The sequence below is a fragment of the Pinus tabuliformis genome, chromosome 1_2 (genome assembly GCF_031772625.1).
Source record: "Pinus tabuliformis cultivar Carrire ecotype Pingquan chromosome 1_2, CPIR1, whole genome shotgun sequence".
Lineage (NCBI taxonomy): Eukaryota > Viridiplantae > Streptophyta > Pinopsida > Pinales > Pinaceae > Pinus > Pinus tabuliformis.
Window position 1 is genome coordinate 994,157,411 of NC_142298.1, and position 18,056 is coordinate 994,175,466.

The window sequence follows — 18,056 nt, forward strand, 5'->3', positions numbered from 1 at the left end:
GCTGTGGGCCCCGCAAAGGCCAAGGCCTAGGGCAAAGAGGCTGTGTAGGCCTGCCGCAAGCCCTTAGGGCCTGCGGTTAGGAGGAAAAGGGAGGTTGAAGATAGGGGAGGACCCTCTAGGGCCACGACAAGGGCTAAGATGGGAGGCCGAGAGCTTGAAGGCTTACGGCCAACCCTACAATGGCTCAAAAAGATGACATAGGGGCAAAGATGGAAGGCCAAGGCCCTTTACGGCTTGCGACCAGCCTTTGGAGGGCTTAGAAGGGTGTCGCAAAGCCTGAAAGGGATGGATGCTGGGCCAAGGAAGGCTGACGTTGGCCTTGGAGGAGGATGCTAGGCCAAGAGGGCCCTAAAAAATGAAACCCTTGCTGCAAAAAATCAATTTGCTTCAAATCTGCAATTTACTACAAATTTTCTTCAATTGTTGGCCTTGCAAAAGTTTTGGAGGCTAGATTTTATTCTCAAGGGCCTAGATCTAGCTCTAATCCAACTCTTCTCACTTGATTTCACTTGCACAAATGAATTTACAAATACCCAAAACCCCAATATATACAAAAATCTCAAAACCCAAAACCCTAGTTAGAAAAAATAATTTATAAAATAATTTACAAAATATATTATACAAATTTATTTACAAATGTACAAATATACAATGCTTTTAAAAGGAATTTTGAGAAATATTTTTTTAAAAGATTTTTTGATAAATGGCTAAGTGTACTTTGAAGAATAAATGCAAGCTACAACCTTAGCGAAGTTAGATAAACCATAAAAATATTTGAAGTCCAAACAAGGTCAGCTTACGTCCACAATTTGTGAACTTGGAGCCCAAGGACTGGGGAACCTGCAAACACTATATAATTTTTCACATATAAACTGTTAGAACAACAATGAATCAAATCATCTAAGATAAGCCCAAAACTTCTCAATAGAGTGTTCCTATTATTGATTTGTGTAGCTTGGGAGGTACTCCAGCCCTAGGGTTGAAGGTTTGGGGGACAAAGTGCCACAAGGGCAGTGTTAGAGTCCTATAATTTATAGGATCAATTGATAATTGCGTATTTGCTTTCAGTGTTTCAGATTGTAAATAATATAGCTTTCTGCAAATGATTTCCAAAAAAAGATAAAAAAATGAAAATAAAAAATGAAAAGAGGGTATAAATACAAAAAAACAGAAAAAAAAAGAGGAAAAGAAAAGAAATGATAAATGGACCCCACAAAAAAATGAATAAATATGAGAGTGATGCTAGCTCAAGTGCCACTACTAGCCTTCTGGCTTTGTAAAGAATAAATTTATGAAATTGTGTGCAACTTGTTTAAAATGCCACAATCCCTTTCTGCTTGAGACATACAGTTTAATTATGTTCAAGCTGATTTCAATTTATGTTAATTAGGTTAGAGTGAATAACTTAGCTAAACTGTTTAATCTTGGCTAAGATTAGACAGGTAAAATAGGTGAATAAAGTTAATCCAACTGTTTAATCTGGATTAATTTAGTTGATTAGATTAGTTTAGTGTTTGAAATAAATATTTTTTTATCTCTTAGAATGAAAAATTGAAAGGGTTTGCATGCTCAAATGCACCCACATTTGCTTTAAGATAGCATTAGAATAGGAAAATGAAGATTTTTGATGTAATAAGTCTGAAGTGCTTTGTTGAACCCACTTCTATTAAAAGATATTATCCAAAACTATACACGACATCAGGCGGGAGCTCTGCAACTCAGGCGCGCAACAGATCGAACCAGAGCAGCGTAGTCGACAGGGATCCGTGGATCGGCTGAAGTTGGCATCGCTCTCGTATGGGGGCCCTGTCCTCGATTTAACAAGGGCCGGTTTCTCCCTCAAGGAACTCAGCCATGGAACGGGGAGATGGCGCAGAAACCCCATCAGAACTGCAGGCATTTAGTGCCTTGGTGGCGGCCTCAGGAAAACGCCAACCTTCTGGACCTCAGCTTAAGTTTGTCAAAAAGCTGGAAAGCATTCCAACGGTGTCCTTGCCGGTGGAAGACACATGCAGATCAGCTCTGAACCTTGCCGAAAGAGGGCTAATCGGACAGTTCACAGGGCTATGGCCCTCCCCGAAAGGAGTAGAAGAATGGGTAAAGCGCAACTGGATTCCCCTGGTCAAAGAAGGAATAAAAAGCCACTTCGTGGGCAAGGGTTTTTTCGTGTTCGTGTTCGAAAATGCAGAGGATAGGAGCCTGATCTTCAGAAACGGGCCATATTTCATGGGCCCTCAAGGGCTGTACCTGAATAAATGGTCTCCCGACTTCGACCCATCCCAAGATGTGCCTAAGGCGGTTCCAGTCTGGGTGCGCCTACCACATCTTCCTCTCCACTGTTGGAGCCAGAAATCGCTGCAGTCCATTGGAAACGCTCTTGGCAAATACATAGATCAGGCCCCAAGGAAGGATCAATACTCTTGTGCGAGAATCTGCGTGGAGGTTGATCTAGAAACCGGGCTTCCCGAAGCCATCAAGCTCTCGGTGGCAGATTGGACGCACATTCAAGAACTAGATTACGAGCAACTTCCATTCAAATGTCGATACTGCCACGAATACGGACACTTCGCAAGATATTGTAAGAAGAAAAGTGAGGAATCCACTGAGAAAGAAAAAGGAGAGCAATGGAAGCAAGTTAAAAAAGCAGCAAATAATAGGCAGAGCAACAAAAACAAAGGCAAGGAGACAGGGAGCAAAACAGGACAAGAAACGGATAGCCAGCAAAACGTCGGGAGCAAGGAAGGCACTAGCGCAGTGGAGGACAAGAACCCATTCGAATCTCTCACACCACCCACAGAGACCCTGGAGAAGGAGCATGAAGTTCCATCTCAGCACAAAGACAGCGAAATGCAAGATCCAGGTAACACATCTAACCCGAATCCAAGCAATAACACCTCCCCTTCATATGCAGACATAATCAAGCAGAAAAAGAAAAAGACAGAAAACGCTGGCTCATCGGATGATGAAGAAAGACCATCCAAGCGAGCGGGAAGGAGATCAAACAAAGAGGTAAGGGAAGAAGAATCAGAAAAGCAAAAAACCCTAGGAAGTCAAGCTACCTTAGAAATGACTCTGGGGAGAAATATCAGGCCAAGGGCATCCAAGGGAGGAGGCCCTACACCAACAAGTTGTAAATGATGAACGTGAACTTGGTATCTTGGAACTGCAGGGGTCTGGGTAATCCCAACAAGGCAGAGGCCATCAAGGATCTAATGAAAATGGAACCCATAGACGTACTCATGCTCCAAGAGACCAAAATAGAAGGGGAGACCCTCCTAAATACCAGCACCTCCAAATGGAAATTTGATTCAGGGAAGGTAATCAGTGCAAGAGGATCAGCAGGAGGAATAGGCACATTCTGGTCAAAGAACCTATTCAAACTTGGCAAAACACATGAGACTCAACATTGGATATATACAGAACTTTGGCACATAGCAGGCAAAGTTAAACTAGATTTGTTCAACATGTATGTCCCGGTGCATTATGAGGAGAAAAAAGAATGCTGGAAAACTCTAACAGAGTACATAGAGCAATGCAGCCCCACGAATATAATCATAGGAGGAGATCTGAATATAATCTTAGACCCTAAAGAAAAACGAGGAGGATCCTACACAAGAGATCCCTTCCTCCTCACTGTGGAAAATCTTATCCAGTCCTGGGATTTGGTAGACTTCAAACCGGTGAAAGGAACATATACCTGGACAAACAATAGAACAGGGGAACAACACATCTCAGCAAGGCTAGATAGATTCCTCGCCAGCAGTGCTATAATGATGGATAATAGAATAGTCCTCTCCAAGATCCTGCCAAAATTAACATCGGACCACAAACCAATTCTTCTGCACATAAAGGAGGAAGAAGACCTCGGACCCCTTCCTTTCAGATTCAGCCCTCTCTGGGCCAAAAGAGAGGGGTTTCTTGATACTGTTCAAACAGCTTGGGAAATAGAAATCTCAGGTTCCCCAAGCTATGTATGGGAGCAAAAAATTAAGAATACCAAAAAGTCACTTAAAGAATGGATAAAGAAAGAAGTCAACTCCCCCACCAGCCAGAGGAAAGAAGCAACAAGACAGCTGGAAGAATTTCAATTAGGACTGGAAGAGAAAACCATCTCAGCCACAGATTTAGACAAAGAAAAATGCGCCCAAAGGAAAGCATACAGTTCCTTTAGAAATGAGGAGGAATTTTGGCGATTAAAATCTCGTAGCCTGTGGCTCAAATCAGGAGACAGGAATACAGGATATTTCCATAGACAGTACAGGGCGAGGATCTCACGAAATCACATCGCAGAAATTACTACCACCAATGGTCAGGTATGCAGAGGCTTCGAACAGATCAAGGAGGCAGCAGTAAACCATTTTCAGAGCCTCCTCAGTGCTGGAAAAGATGGAAGCGAGGAGGACATGGAAGAATTCCTTATCAATATACCCCAGCTAGTAAGCTCAGAAGACAACGAATCTCTAATAAGGCCAGCTTCAGAAGAAGAAATAATAAACATAGTCTGGTCCATGGAGCCAGATAAAGCCCCTGGGCCCGACGGATTCTCAATTCACTTTTATAGAATATGCTGGGAGATAATCAAAACTGATCTGATGAGAATGGTCCAGGGCTTCATGAGGAAGGCAAAAGTCGGAGGCGGCATAAACTCAACTTTTCTCGCTTTAATCCCAAAGGAAGCTAATCCAGGCACCTTTGACAGATATAGACCCATATCATTATGCAATTCATCATATAAGATCTTGGCCAAGCTGATGGCAAATAGAATTAAGCCACTACTTCAAAAATTAATTACCCCAACTCAAGGAGGTTTTGTGAAAGGTCGACACATCCTGGACAACGTCATCCAAGTGCAGGAAGCACTGCATTCAAGTCAACTGCGCAGAGAACAAGGTATGTTAATCAAACTGGATATGTGCAATGCTTTTGATAGGGTAAATAGATCCTTTTTATACAGGGTTCTATCAGCTTTTGGCTTCAACCAAAATTTCATTGATATAATTAAAGCCTGCCTGGAAAAGATATGGATAGTGCCAATGATAAACGGAAGACCTGCAAACTTCTTTCTAGCCACAAGGGGCCTGAGACACGGCTGCCCCCTCTCGCCCTTCCTCTACATCCTGATGGCTGATTCCTTAAGCAGGAAGCTAACAATGGAAAAACAAAAAGGCAGTATTCCAGGGATCAGAATAGAGAAAGGCATAGAACCAATGAACCATGCATTTTTCGCGGACGACTCGCTCCTGTTGGGGGGGGCCTCCCCAAGAATAGCATCAGCTTTCAAATCCATCCTTCAGAAGTTCTGCAGCATAACTGGCGCTCTAGTAAGTGAAAAGAAGAGTGCAGTATATGGCTGGAACACAGACCAGCAAACAATAAGGAAAATAGCAGAAGATCTGGGATACATAGGGTATGCAGAGTGGGAAAGAATTAAATATCTGGGACTTCCCATAACTTTGGGCTCAAATAAGAATCACCTGTGGGACGAAGTAATAGCTAAATGCAAGAAAAGGATAACAGCGTGGGGAGGCTTCTGGTTATCTACAGGAGGCAAACTCATATTGATCAAATCCGTCCTCTCAGCGTTGCCAACATTCCAAGCGGCCCTGATGATGGCACCCAAACACATCTCAGACCAAATTTCTAGATATATTCGCAATTTTTTGTGGAATGGGGGGCGAGGGAACAGTGATCGGTTTCATTTAATCAAGTGGGAAACAGTTAAAAGACCGATGGTGGAAGGAGGCCTTCAGGTGCGCGATCCTGGGCTAGCAAACGTGGCCTTGGGATGCAAACTGCTGTGGCAAGTTTGTGAGGAGCCCAACCAATGTTGCACGAAGCGGGAGCGAAGCGGAAGCGTTTTTTGGAAGCGGGGACGCCGAAGCGTCATTTTCCAAAAATCTAGGAAGCGAAGCGTCCGCGGAAGTGTCTGCTATATATATATATATTTTTTATATATTTTTGCATTTATACTCAAAACAAACATCCCAAATACCAAATTAATTGTAGAAGACATGAAAACATGCATATTTTTGCATAAATCAAGATAGATATGGCATCCATGATTCCATTGTAGTTACTAGTATGTACAACAATCATCTATATTCTAGCTATTACAAACATACATCAAATTTTTAAGCATATTATAAAACATAAAACATTTAAGCATATTATAAAACATAAAACATAGAGCATATTATGATTTATCTAGCAAGTGAGCAACTGTCAACATTTGTCATGTCCAAAATTCAAATAATAATGTTTACAAAATATGTCACTTGGTCACCGCCAAGCCAAAAAGGTTCAAAATTCAAATTCACAAGTCTACAAGTCTAATGAGTAATCTATGACAAAAAGTAGTAGATTGTGAATATATCTACTAATCTCTCCTCCTTCCACCACGAATAGAACGTGGTGGCGGGCCTCCACGTGGTGGCAATGAAGAAGATGGTGCCTGTGGAAGTCGTGGCACTGACACTGATGAAGAAGAACCCCCTGCTGTTGGTGTTGAACCATGGAACCTAGGAACCAAGGGACCAGATGGGGGTGGGGGTGGTGGCATATCAACACGGTCATCATCATCCTAGAATCGCTCAAAAAATTCATGCAAAAAAAAAAACACTAGTTAACAAAAAAATTAAAAACATGAATTAGAGAAATGCTTTATAAGGGAAAATTGGAAAATTCATACCACAATGGACATACCTGGATAAGAGCATCCTCTAATTGCTCTAGTCGCAACACTCCATCCTCCAAATTGGGCTCCTCTGGATTCTTGTCCCAAATCAACAAGTCTTTATTAGACTTTGCATCTTCACAGTAATGGGACAACAATCGCAAGTTGTAATGAACATAAACCAAGCTCTCTGCCCGGTCTAAATTCAACCTGTTCCTTTTAACACTGTGGATGAAAGAATAAGAGCTCCAACACCTCTCTGCAGAAGAAGTGTTTACCACCTGTGATAGCACCCGCAATGCCAAACTCTGTAGAAGTGGAGTACCCCCTCCATGCATGTTCCACCACTCAAGAGCATAAAAAGTCTCTCGATCTTTAATTGCATGCATGCTCCCAAATGGACCAGTGTTGAGCGTATAGTTGCTCACCTGTCTCCGTACCAATGCAACCTCCTCCTCATCAGGGATTAATTTACTCAATGCAGCCATATATTTTTGGTGAACCTCTTGATCTTGGTGTGGTTTTCCCCTGCTTCCCCCCCCAAGTGCTGGTGTTGAAAGCCATGATGGATGATAGTATTTAGGTGTCAAAACATATGCTAATGCATGAAATGGAACATTTAGCATTTCCCATCGGTTTTGCACCTCTACACGAATATAATTGTACAAGTTGATATCTCTAGGCTCAACAATGTCTTTAATCTGCCCCAACATGCTATCCATTTGCTCATACACCTCCCCAATTACTGGTCGATCTGAATCTGCAAACTTGATCATGTAATAAATTGGTTTGGTGAATTGCAAAACATATTTAACCTGTCCCCAAAAGTAACTGTCAAGAACAGTGTCCTTGACTGCATTAGCACCATCTATGTCAGTGTTAATTTCATCCCATGTTTCAGCACACACCAGATTAGTTAAAGCTTGTCTCACCTTCACTAGCCGCCTAAAGGTGAGGTAATAACTAGCAAATCTTGTCTTTGCAATTTTAAGCAATTGCAACTTGGAGTAAGTGCCATAGAAGTAGTTTACCCTTGTATGCCCTGTGATGAATTTAATGAGCTGCTTCCCTCTCCTGTAAACCTCAGCAATCCACCCACATTCTTTGTGTTTCACAATATCATGCATCAAAAGGTTCAATGTGTGAACCAGGCACCCAGACCAAAAGATGTGTGGATGAGTACGCTCAATAATTTTTCCTGCTGCCTTACAATTTGCTGCATTATCTGTGATCACTTGAACCACATTATTCGGACCAACATCTTTGATTGATTTCAATAGGAGATCTGCAATGTTTTGTGCAGATGCAGTGATGGAGGAGGAGTCATGACATGCAATAAATACTGCACCACTAGAAGAAACACCAAGAACATTTATCAAATGTTGGTTTCTAATATTTGTCCACCCATATGATACAATGGATACCCCAGAATCTACCCACTCATTTGTAAAACGTGTCAAAGCTCTTTGAACCTTAGCTTTTTCTCTTTCTAATAACACTGTTCTAGCTTTCTCATAGTTGGGGGCCTTGTATCCTTTTGGGGCTTCATTGATGGCCTTTACCATTTCATGCCAATAGGGAGAGCGAAGCACATTGAATGGTACACCACAAACACAAAGAAAACGGACTATCTTTCCATCCACATCATCCCTCCCAGCAACATTAAGGAAATCCCCTATTGTTCTTCTACCTCCAGAGCTTGCAGAAGTACCATGAGGAGATGAGCAACTACCAAATTTAGAGGTTGCACTTGATTGAGAATGAGTTTTTTGTTTCTTGTTTTTTTGTTGTGCAGCCATCTCTATTTGGATGTATTTTCTTCTTTCTTCAGTTGAAATGTTTGGGCAAATTTGTACCCCCATAGAACCCTTTTTTTCATCACTGTCCAGCACCCCACAAAGATGCCTCCTCAGACGGGTATATGAACCACAATATGGTTTTCCTCCATGACAACCATGAGGGCACACAAATTTGTAAGATCCACCACCCTTTCCCACATCAAGTTTGGTCACATAGTTCCACAAGGGTGTTGATGTAGCTTTCCCATCTTGTGTTTCAGTGTCCCCTTCAAGTTCATCCCCTTCCTCTTCAAACCCTTCCTCCTCATCATACATTGGGTCACTACTATTAGGACCATCACCAATGTCCTCTTCTGTTTCTTCCCTTCTATTCCTCACCCTTGCCATCATTAAAACCAAGAGTGGAATGATACATAGAAGCCAAAAGAACACCATCTTGGAATATGGATATAGGTGGTGGACAACGGCAACCTGTAAATAAAGGAGCAAGTAGAAACAATGGGAAAGAGTAGGAGAGGGAGGAGAAAAATACAAATTTTTTTTCAAAAAAACAAGGGAGTTTGGGGTTTGAACTTACCTCTTTAGCTCTTGTAGATGAAGTCCTCCAAGCTCCTCCTCCTTCTCCTAGCTCCTCCTTCTTCACTCCTCCAAGCTCTCCTCTCTTCTCCTCTCCTTTCCTCTCTTCTCTTCTCCTCTCCTCTCTTCTCTTCTCCAACTCTCATAAACTCAAAGTGAGAAAATGAGGAATGAATGGGGGCTTTATTCTTTTCATTCCTCACCTTAACCTCACTCTAACCTCACCCTAACCCACCCCCTTAAGGTTGAGTGAACATAACTTAAAAAAAAAAATAAAAAAAAATGTGTTTTTCTCCCTTGGGCGCGCCCCTTTCCGCCGAAGCGTACGGAAGCGTGCGTGAAGCGCACGCTTCCTGCTCCGAAGCGCCACGCTTCGGAAATTCCAGGAAGCGCTAAAAATTTCACGAAGCGCGCTTCGTACGGCGCTTCCGTACGGGGCGCGCTTCGGAGCTTCGATCCGGGGGGGGGGGGGGGGGCGCTTCGTGCAACACTGAGCCCAACCACCCGGTAAGCAAGATCCTTAAAGAGAAATATTTTAAAAACCGATCCATAATGAGCTACAAACCGGAGAAGCACCCCAAAGGCACGCAGGCTTGGAAGCTGTGCGTAAAAGGCATCGAATTCTTCAGAAGCGAATTATACCGAATTCCAGGCAACGGGAAGAACACAAACCTATGGAAAGATCGAGTAATGGGACATCAGCCACTAAATCAAAAAGCAGAGACCGCCGAGATCAGAGCTTGGCTTCGAGCGAGAGGAATTAAAAAAATAGAGGATATAACCGAATGGGATAGCAAAGGCAACTGGCTGCGATGGAAATGGCCCAGAATTCCAGAACAGCTAAAAAACCAGTTTGCTGCTCTCAATGAAGAAATTGCTGATTTTACACCAATTCATATTGATGAGGAGGACACTTGGGGATGGGGTAAGAAAGGAATATATACAGCAAAGTAGGGATACTATCAACTACAAAGTCAGCAAGATACACCACATCAGGGATCGGTCTGGAAGCAGATTTGGGACAGCTTCAGCATCCCAAAAATCAACTTCTTCTTTTGGACCTTATTCCATAATAAAATCCTCACAGGTGAAAACTTGAGCAAAAGGGGTATAGCAGGGCCTCACAGATGTATTCTATGCAAAAGAGAGCTAGAAACAGCAAGCCATCTTTTCATAACATGTGAGTTTGCGAAAGAGGTATGGTCTACTTTCTTGTCCGGACTAAACATGAGTGCCCCTCACCAAAGCACAATAACCTCCATGTTCACAACCTGGAATGAAAACTACCCTCACCGAATTGTCAACAAATCAATTTGGAACAAGGTATGGACAGCTGTGCCTAAATATGTCTGTTGGAAAATCTGGTTAGCCCGGAATGAGGCCATTTTCAACAACACTGAGCAACCAGCAATGAAAGTGGTGGAACAGGCAAAGAAGCTCCTCCTAGAAACTCTAAAACATCATACAACAAAGGAAGATAACTCACTAAGAAAAGAAGAAAGCGTGTGGTTGGAAGACTACACAGGAAAAGGCAGACAGCAAGCACCACCTCGACCAATCCACAAAGAAAGGTGGTAGATTCGAGAAACCGAAGACAATTTTCAGAAATGGAGGAAATCCCAGGAAATATGCACCATTCTCTTCGACGGGGCCTCAAAAGGCAATCCAGGGAGAGCAGGAGCAGGTGGACTGATTTACTACCGGAATGGGAAAAAAGAAGAATTTAGCTGGGGCCTGGGAGTGAAAACAAATAACCAAGCAGAAATTCTTAGCCTCTGGAAAGCTTGCCAAATTGCAAGTAAAGAAAACCCAAAGGAAATCTTAATAATAGGAGATTCAGAGCTGTTGATAAAAACATTGGCAAAAAAGGAAAAGCTCAAGGATCCGATACTAAACAAGCAACTTTCAAGAGTGAACAGAATATTGAAAGATCTCTGCTCGGTTCAAATATACCATATTCTTAGAGGACTAAACAAGGATGCAGACAGATTGGCAAATATAGGATGCACTCTTCAGGAAGGAATGATCAGCATTAATGCAGGAAACCCAACTAAGGCAAACATTCCCCGAGTGAAAGAGTGTTGTAATCAGTAATGGAATTGTAATGGTCGATTAGGCAATGCCCGATCTTACTATCAATAAATATAACCGTTTCAGTTAAAAAAAAGAAAAAAGTCTGAAGTGCTTTGTTATCCAAAGTTTGGACTTTGGGCTATTATTCATGCGCCTGAAACATATGGCGGGGCCCTCCGGTGTTAACCTCCCCCCATTTCACAACCAGCCAATCTCCCATAGCCTTGATCCGACGGCCCACGATAGGTTTCGCACCCCCCTGAAGCAATAACGTTTAACGACAGGGGGGTTCGAAAAGTGGTTTGCCGCCCCCTTACGTGTCAGCGCCTTGTGATTTCGGAACAACCCCCCTCGACTTATTGGACACTGCCGACCCCCCCCTCCGAACGCAGTTTCACCATCTCGCCTTCCCGCCATGCGTCGCCTCCATGTCCCGTCACAGCGCTCACTCCCGTCATACCACCTACCCTTACCCCCGTCACTCCCGCCAACGGTCTCGCTCCACTCGTCCACCAATCCCCAGTTGCCACGTCTGAGACCGTTGCAACCTCCATAAATTCCCTATCCATTTGCCCATGCCATTACAGGAATTAATGCCCTAAAAGACCGTTTATCCAATGGTTAAGGCCAGTTTGCAGCGAATAAATATGAAATTCACCTTTGCGATTACACCTTTATTTCCTCGCTCATTCAATAGTGCTCCCACCCCTCTGTGCTCTAATCTTGCAACACCATTTCCATTGCCTGTTATTGATAAAATTAAAGAGGTCTGCCATTCAGTTCCCGCCAATTATCGAACACATTGTCAAATCCTTCTGTACACCCTTCCTCTGTTCATTTTGCTACTACAATGGCACCTAAAGTCGCCTCGGTAGTCAATCCGATGCTCACTCCCCCTATCGACTTAGACCATACCCCACTTGTAGACAGAGACTACAAAATTACTGAAACTTAGTGTGAATTCGACCTCTTCGAATTACGCTGCTGGTTTCGGGATAATTTCCTTGATCAATCCGATGAGATACACCTCTAACAATCCAGACTTCCTCTGTTTGTTGTCCCCCAATCCTATAATTTTCCAGAATTCTTTCTTAAGATGCCAAGCCTCTTACCTTGCAAGCAAGAGGGCAATAGGGCAATTATTTCCCCAAATGGTGAAATCCTCTTCACCATCACAATTGATAGCGTTAATCAAATGCTGCAGGTTCCCCACTGTGATTCCCTCTCCCCTTTCTCCCTTGAAGTTCTCAGAGAAATTTACTAGAAATTAAATTTCCCCTAGAGTTGCCATTTTTGAAATCTTCCTCCCTAAAGACTCTCAACTCCCTAAGAAAAATCCCCCATATCCCTTTTCTATGTTCCCTCAAAGGATAAGACAAATCATCTCTGTCTTGTCATCCATTCTTGGTTACTATTCAAATGAGTGGGTAGATGATCCTATTCTAGGCTTCCTATCCACCCTTTCTTCAGAAGAAGGACCATCAGTCGCCTTTGACTATGGTAACTTCTTATCAAATGTAATTCATGAACAATTCCTTCAGTTTTTAACTGAAGGAATGTTCAGATATTCATCAATTCTCATGTATATGTTTTTTCAAACAGATAAGTTTCCATTCTCAGTACGGAAGCTTGATCAACAAGGAGAACCACAGTCAGTTGTTTTCTGGACTTCTTTAACCAGAAAACAATCACAAGAATTCAACTTCTCAGAATTCATAGACCAGTTTGTGTATCTAGCAACTTGTTTGCTGAGTGGCCAGCAGGTTCCAAGGATTAGTGAAGACATTCAGAAGGTTTTGCAGCTCAGTGAACAGGTCAAAACAGGGAACTGGTATCTTTACCAGTCATTCACAGAGATTAGAGTGTATGGTTCAGCGCTGCCACCATACAAACTGGCCAAGTACTTGCCAATGAGAATATTTGCCTTGGAATACATCAGGGAAATAATTCACTCTGATAACATCCATTTCATGGCAGCGAAGAAGAAATCTCAGTTCCGGATCAAGACACAAGTAGGACCCTTCATCTGCAACAGTAGAGCAGTAGGAGAGGAAGCAGACCTCTTGTTGAAACAAATGAACTTTCCTCTCAGTTTCACTTGGACTTATGACCCCTTTTGGGTAATTTCCAAGTTGAGAGTAGAACAAAAAGCTACACCCTATGTGCATACTTAGAGGCCTGAAATAGAGAAATATATGAACCAACACACTTGGGTAGAAAATACATTGCAGGAGGCCAAGGAGTAGGTACTTTCCAGGACAGCTTCAGAGACTCCCATACCCAGGGAAAAAACAGATAAGAGACCAAGAGAGGATGATTCTCCCTCAGTCACCGAAGTCTTAGCTAAAGAATTCAAAATATATACTAAGAATCTTAAAGCAGGCTCAGGCTCTAAAATAGACTTCCCATCACTGGAGGACACACAAGGCACTATTGTGCTCTTAGGTTTGAAGACTTTCAAGTTGGACAGTGGTACCACAGAGTCCCCATCTTCCTCAGTTACTAAAGAGATTCTAGCTACTGTCCCTTAGACACTAGAAACATCCACAGAGCAGAGGTAGTTGGACATTTTTCAGAGATACAAGGAGATTAAGCAGAGAAATGAGGCCATTCATGATAACATATCTGCTCAGTTCAAAAAGCAATCCTCCTCCATTCAACATAGGCTCATATTAGCATATGATACAGAGAAGGGAAGGATGCATATGGCATTCTTGCAGGCCCAAGTCCCTCAACCAAAAGTCAGCAGCGTATTTCAAACAAACCACTTTTGAATTTGAGGCAAAGGATGTCCATCCTTTGGATCATATAGATATGCACAAGCAGGCAGGAGAGATGGTATATTCTACTTTTACACAGGCTGCCATTACTGCCTCTAAACTACAACGTACTTTAAATAATGTGGAGTCTTAGCGCAAATTGGAAAAAGTGTCCTCACTTGCCAAAGATACCCGAATCAAATACTTGGAGGAAATGGTGGTCAAAGCAAGTTTTGATCCAGACAATTCGAAATCTATGGAGGAGATAATTAGAAAGAAGAACGTTGACATTGTAGCATGAAAGAAGCAATTGAAGCTGCCAACAATAGAAGATCCCCAGGCCAAGGAACTTGGAGAGATAGAGCTACAAAAGGAAGAGATGCTGAAGCTTCTAGTGGAACAAGGTGCCCAGATCAAAGCAATGGAAGCAGAAATGGATAAGCTAATAAAGGAAAAGGAACAAAATTCACAACTTGCAGTGGTTCCTCTTGATGCAGTTCCTATTGCATCTCTACTTCAAACAGGTGTCCCTACAGCAACCACGATAGCAGGAACATCGTCTTCTACTGTGCTTCCCACATCAGTTGTAGATGACTCAGTTAAGTTAGCTCAATCTATGGAAAACATGTCTATACAGGAAGAGGAGCTAAAGAAGCTGAAGCTGGAGATAAATATTTTATAGGAGCAGAGTACAAGGTTTGAAAATGCTTACATGACAGAAACACAGAAGTCCCAACATTGTCCCAAAGATTGCAAAAAATGGAAAAAGACTGTGCCATGGGCAATACATTGGCACAGGTAAAGGAAAATATCTGGAAAAGGATTAATGAAGACATGGAGGACATTTGGCCTTCAATCCAAATCATTTTTGAACAACAGGAGCTTATTGAACGGTCAAATGAAGCCATTGAGCAGGTCAAAAAGCAACTGGGAGATAAACCAAATGAAGCCACTGAGCTTATCAAATTTCTAAACTCCAAGAACAATCAAGAATTGGAAGAGTTAGAAATTGAAGACAGGACTGAAACAATTTTGGAAGTCAGGAAAGTGCTGACTAAAAGGAATCTGATGAGACAGCTTGAAGAGAAGGGTCGAAATATGAACACAGGTATACAAAGATTCTTTGCCAAGCTGGAGCCTCTCTATAAGAAATGGCTCCAAACCTGTTAGTGATTAACAACAAGCTCAACACGTGGTCAGATTACAGTGAGCAGATTATGAACAAGGCAAGAGATAGTTCAAAGGTTACAGCCGGAAGACTTAGCATGACAGGAAAGGCGTTCCTGGAAGCATTGTCATATGATCTTGACATTCAGTATGCAATTCCGAACTTGTTCATCACCCGACCGACATTTTCCAAGTATACTGAAGTCGACGAAGTGTACAAGAAGTTGATGAAGATGAATATCCCAAGCGAACAACGCTGGGATAAACTCTGTGAGTTACTAGAGTAAAAGGTAATTTCAGTGGCACAACTCAGCATTACAGCACATGCAGAATTTCAGTGCCAGAAAACCAGCTATTCCCTCATTTCAGTGCCACCACTTCAGACAGTTCGATTTCCCTAATTTTATTGTAATAAGTTAGCTTAATTCAGTCCTATTATTTTGTAGATACATCCTCGTCATCTTGACATGATATTTTTGTAAATTAGTTATAAATACTTCAATTGTTGAAGTAATAGAGGTTGGTTTTTGTACGAAGAACTCTATTGTATTTTTCTCTGAAGCATCAACAGATTTTCCAAGTAATACAAAAGCTCTTTCACATGATTCATTTGTCAAGTTGGTGGTGAAGTACATTTATCTGTTTTATGTGTTTATACTTCTCTGTTTATAGCACATATTTGTTTTCAAATCTGAATTATTTAATAGATAAGTAAACGATAGAATTTGTTTAAATCTATGTTTTCTTCTGATCTTTAAATATAGAATTTAGGTAACAATGCTCTATATTTTAAAGTGAACCTTAATCTGTTCTTCTCCACTTCACATCCTTTAAATAATCCATTCAGTCTGGCTACCTTGCCCTGTGAGATCTATCTGTAGATACTATAGTTAATTTGTATTTTATGTGTTAAAATTGGCAACTAGGGCCAAACTCCATGTGGGTCAGCTTATTTATGGCAGCTGCTATTTTTATTGGATCTCTCTCGTCGAGAGGTGTAGGATTGATCTAAAGATCATCCGATTCCGATAAGTATTTATGGAGATATGAATTTATTTTGATTATGGAATTATTATCAAGCCGACCAGCAACTTGAGTAGGCTCAGAAGCCCAATAGACGTGCCTATTCATCATCCACGTTTTAGTATAAATATAGAGGACTTGAAATCATTTGATATACTCATCCTCTTCATGTGTGATCTCCTCTCCACGTCTTGGGTTTTTGGAGAAGGAAAAACACATAGAGGACACGCTGGCCTATCTACAAATGATGCCCTAGATCTAAAATGCAGAAGCAACACGCAGCAAGAAGAAGGGTCTATCCACAGCCGCAGTTAAGGGATATCTTACCATACTCTAAACCAGGGTTGCAGGAATCGCCCCCCCCCGGATCCTAACCCGGAACCGCGACCCGTGCGGAATCGTTCCGGAATCTCCAAAAGAAGCGCGATTCCGAATTTGAGGTGGCGCGATTCCTGGTTTTAAAAACGATTCCTGCCATATAGGTTGCGTTGCCCCCGGAATCGCGCTTCGGAAGGCGATTCGGGCAAGAGGTGGCGCCACGCAACCTGCCCGGAAGCGCACGCCACCTGGGCGCAACCCGCACGCAACCCGGGCGCAACAGTTCATTGAGTGCTGGAACTGAAGACAAAATCAAACTTGGTTGAATTAGACTATGGTATAATCCTGAGAATAAACCTTCTATGGACAACAACAGAAGTTAGGAAGGTTCATAATATTTGCAAAAGCTTACTAAATGTAAATTTATATTCCGGTTGGTACAGAACAAAATGTAAATTTATATGCCTGGGAGTGGGGCCTTCATAAGGTGTTTGAGTTGACCTTTGTAGAAGCCCTAAAGAAGTATGTTTCATTGAGTGCTGGAACTGAAGACAGAATCAAACTTGGTTGAATTAGACTATGGTATAATCCTGAGAATAAACCTTCTATGGACAACAACAGAAGTTAGGAAGGTTCATAATATTTGCAAAAGCTTACTGTATATCAAGTCTTGGTTTTGTGAGTAAGGACTTCCATCACCTTCAGTGAATTATTCTTGACAGTATTACCAGTCACAATCATTGTTGCAAAGTAGTGAATCCAAGCAGTTTGTATGGTATTCAGTCTTCATTACTGTCATTATTTCTTTGCACAAAGTCTGTAGCAAAGATTGAGCAGAGCACGTGAAATATATATATATATATATATATGGATACAGTTCTGGGGTTTCCACATCCATGAACAGTGAAAAGCATAGAACAGTGATAGAGATACCTAATTCAGTATACATCTGTAATAATCTTGCTGGCAAATTAAATGATGATACAAAGACATCTATAGTATTGCAACCTTACTTTACTCTTGCAAGCAGTAACATGATGATGACAGAATGCCAAAGTAACCTTGAAACAACAACCTAGTTGAAATCAGTATTTTGTGGACTGGACTTTGAAGTCCTGTTGACATAGCTTCTTTTGACAACATCTAACAAGAATGGAGTCCACACACACAACACTTGCATAATTATTCAAGGATAATCTGAAATCTGAAGTTTTGATTACAAAGACTGAGCTGGAGGGACGCACTGTATTAATTGTTACCATCATCATTTTGAACAGAACATATACATCATTGAGTTAGACTGAGACTTGTAGACTTGTGAATTTGAATTTTGAACCTTTTTGGCTTGGCGGTGACCAAGTGACATATTTTGTAAACATTATTATTTGAATTTTGGACATGACAAATGTTGACAGTTGCTCACTTGCTAGATAAATCATAATATGCTCTATGTTTTATGTTTTATAATATGTTTAAATGTTTTATGTTTTATAATATGCTTAAAAATTTGATGTATGTTTGTAATAGCTAGAATATAGATGATTGTTGTACATACTAGTAACTACAATGGAATCATGGATGCCATATCTATCTTGATTTATGCAAAAATATGCATGTTTTCATGTCTTCTACAATTAATTTGGTATTTGGGATGTTTGTTTTGAGTAT

General features: G+C 41.6%; 2 protein-coding genes across 5 annotated transcripts in view; one reads left to right on the plus strand and one right to left on the minus strand.

The window, feature by feature from the left end:
* The window catches only part of LOC149209399 (putative 1-acyl-sn-glycerol-3-phosphate acyltransferase 5), a 246,179-nt gene that overhangs the window by 32,485 nt on the left and 195,638 nt on the right, over positions 1-18,056 (plus strand). The gene's annotated exons all lie outside the window — the stretch shown is intronic.
* LOC149209400 (uncharacterized) lies at positions 6,169-9,016 on the minus strand. Its single transcript, XM_089394261.1, has 2 exons — positions 6,703-9,016; positions 6,169-6,580 (listed from the first exon to the last, which is right to left on the minus strand). Exons 1-2 carry the CDS (start codon positions 8,905-8,907, stop codon positions 6,377-6,379), a joined length of 2,409 nt encoding a protein of 802 aa, XP_089250387.1. The 5' UTR covers positions 8,908-9,016; the 3' UTR covers positions 6,169-6,376.

What these genes read in the sequence shown, in the direction of transcription:
- LOC149209400 (XM_089394261.1), bottom strand. Translation starts at nt 8,907, where the DNA reads ATGGTGTTCTTTTGGCTTCTATGTATCATTCCACTCTTGGTTTTAATG. An exon ending in TAGAGGATGCTCTTATCCAG is followed by an intron (nt 6,581 to 6,702) that starts GTATGTCCATTG and finishes GAGCGATTCTAG; the next exon opens with GATGATGATGACCGTGTTGA.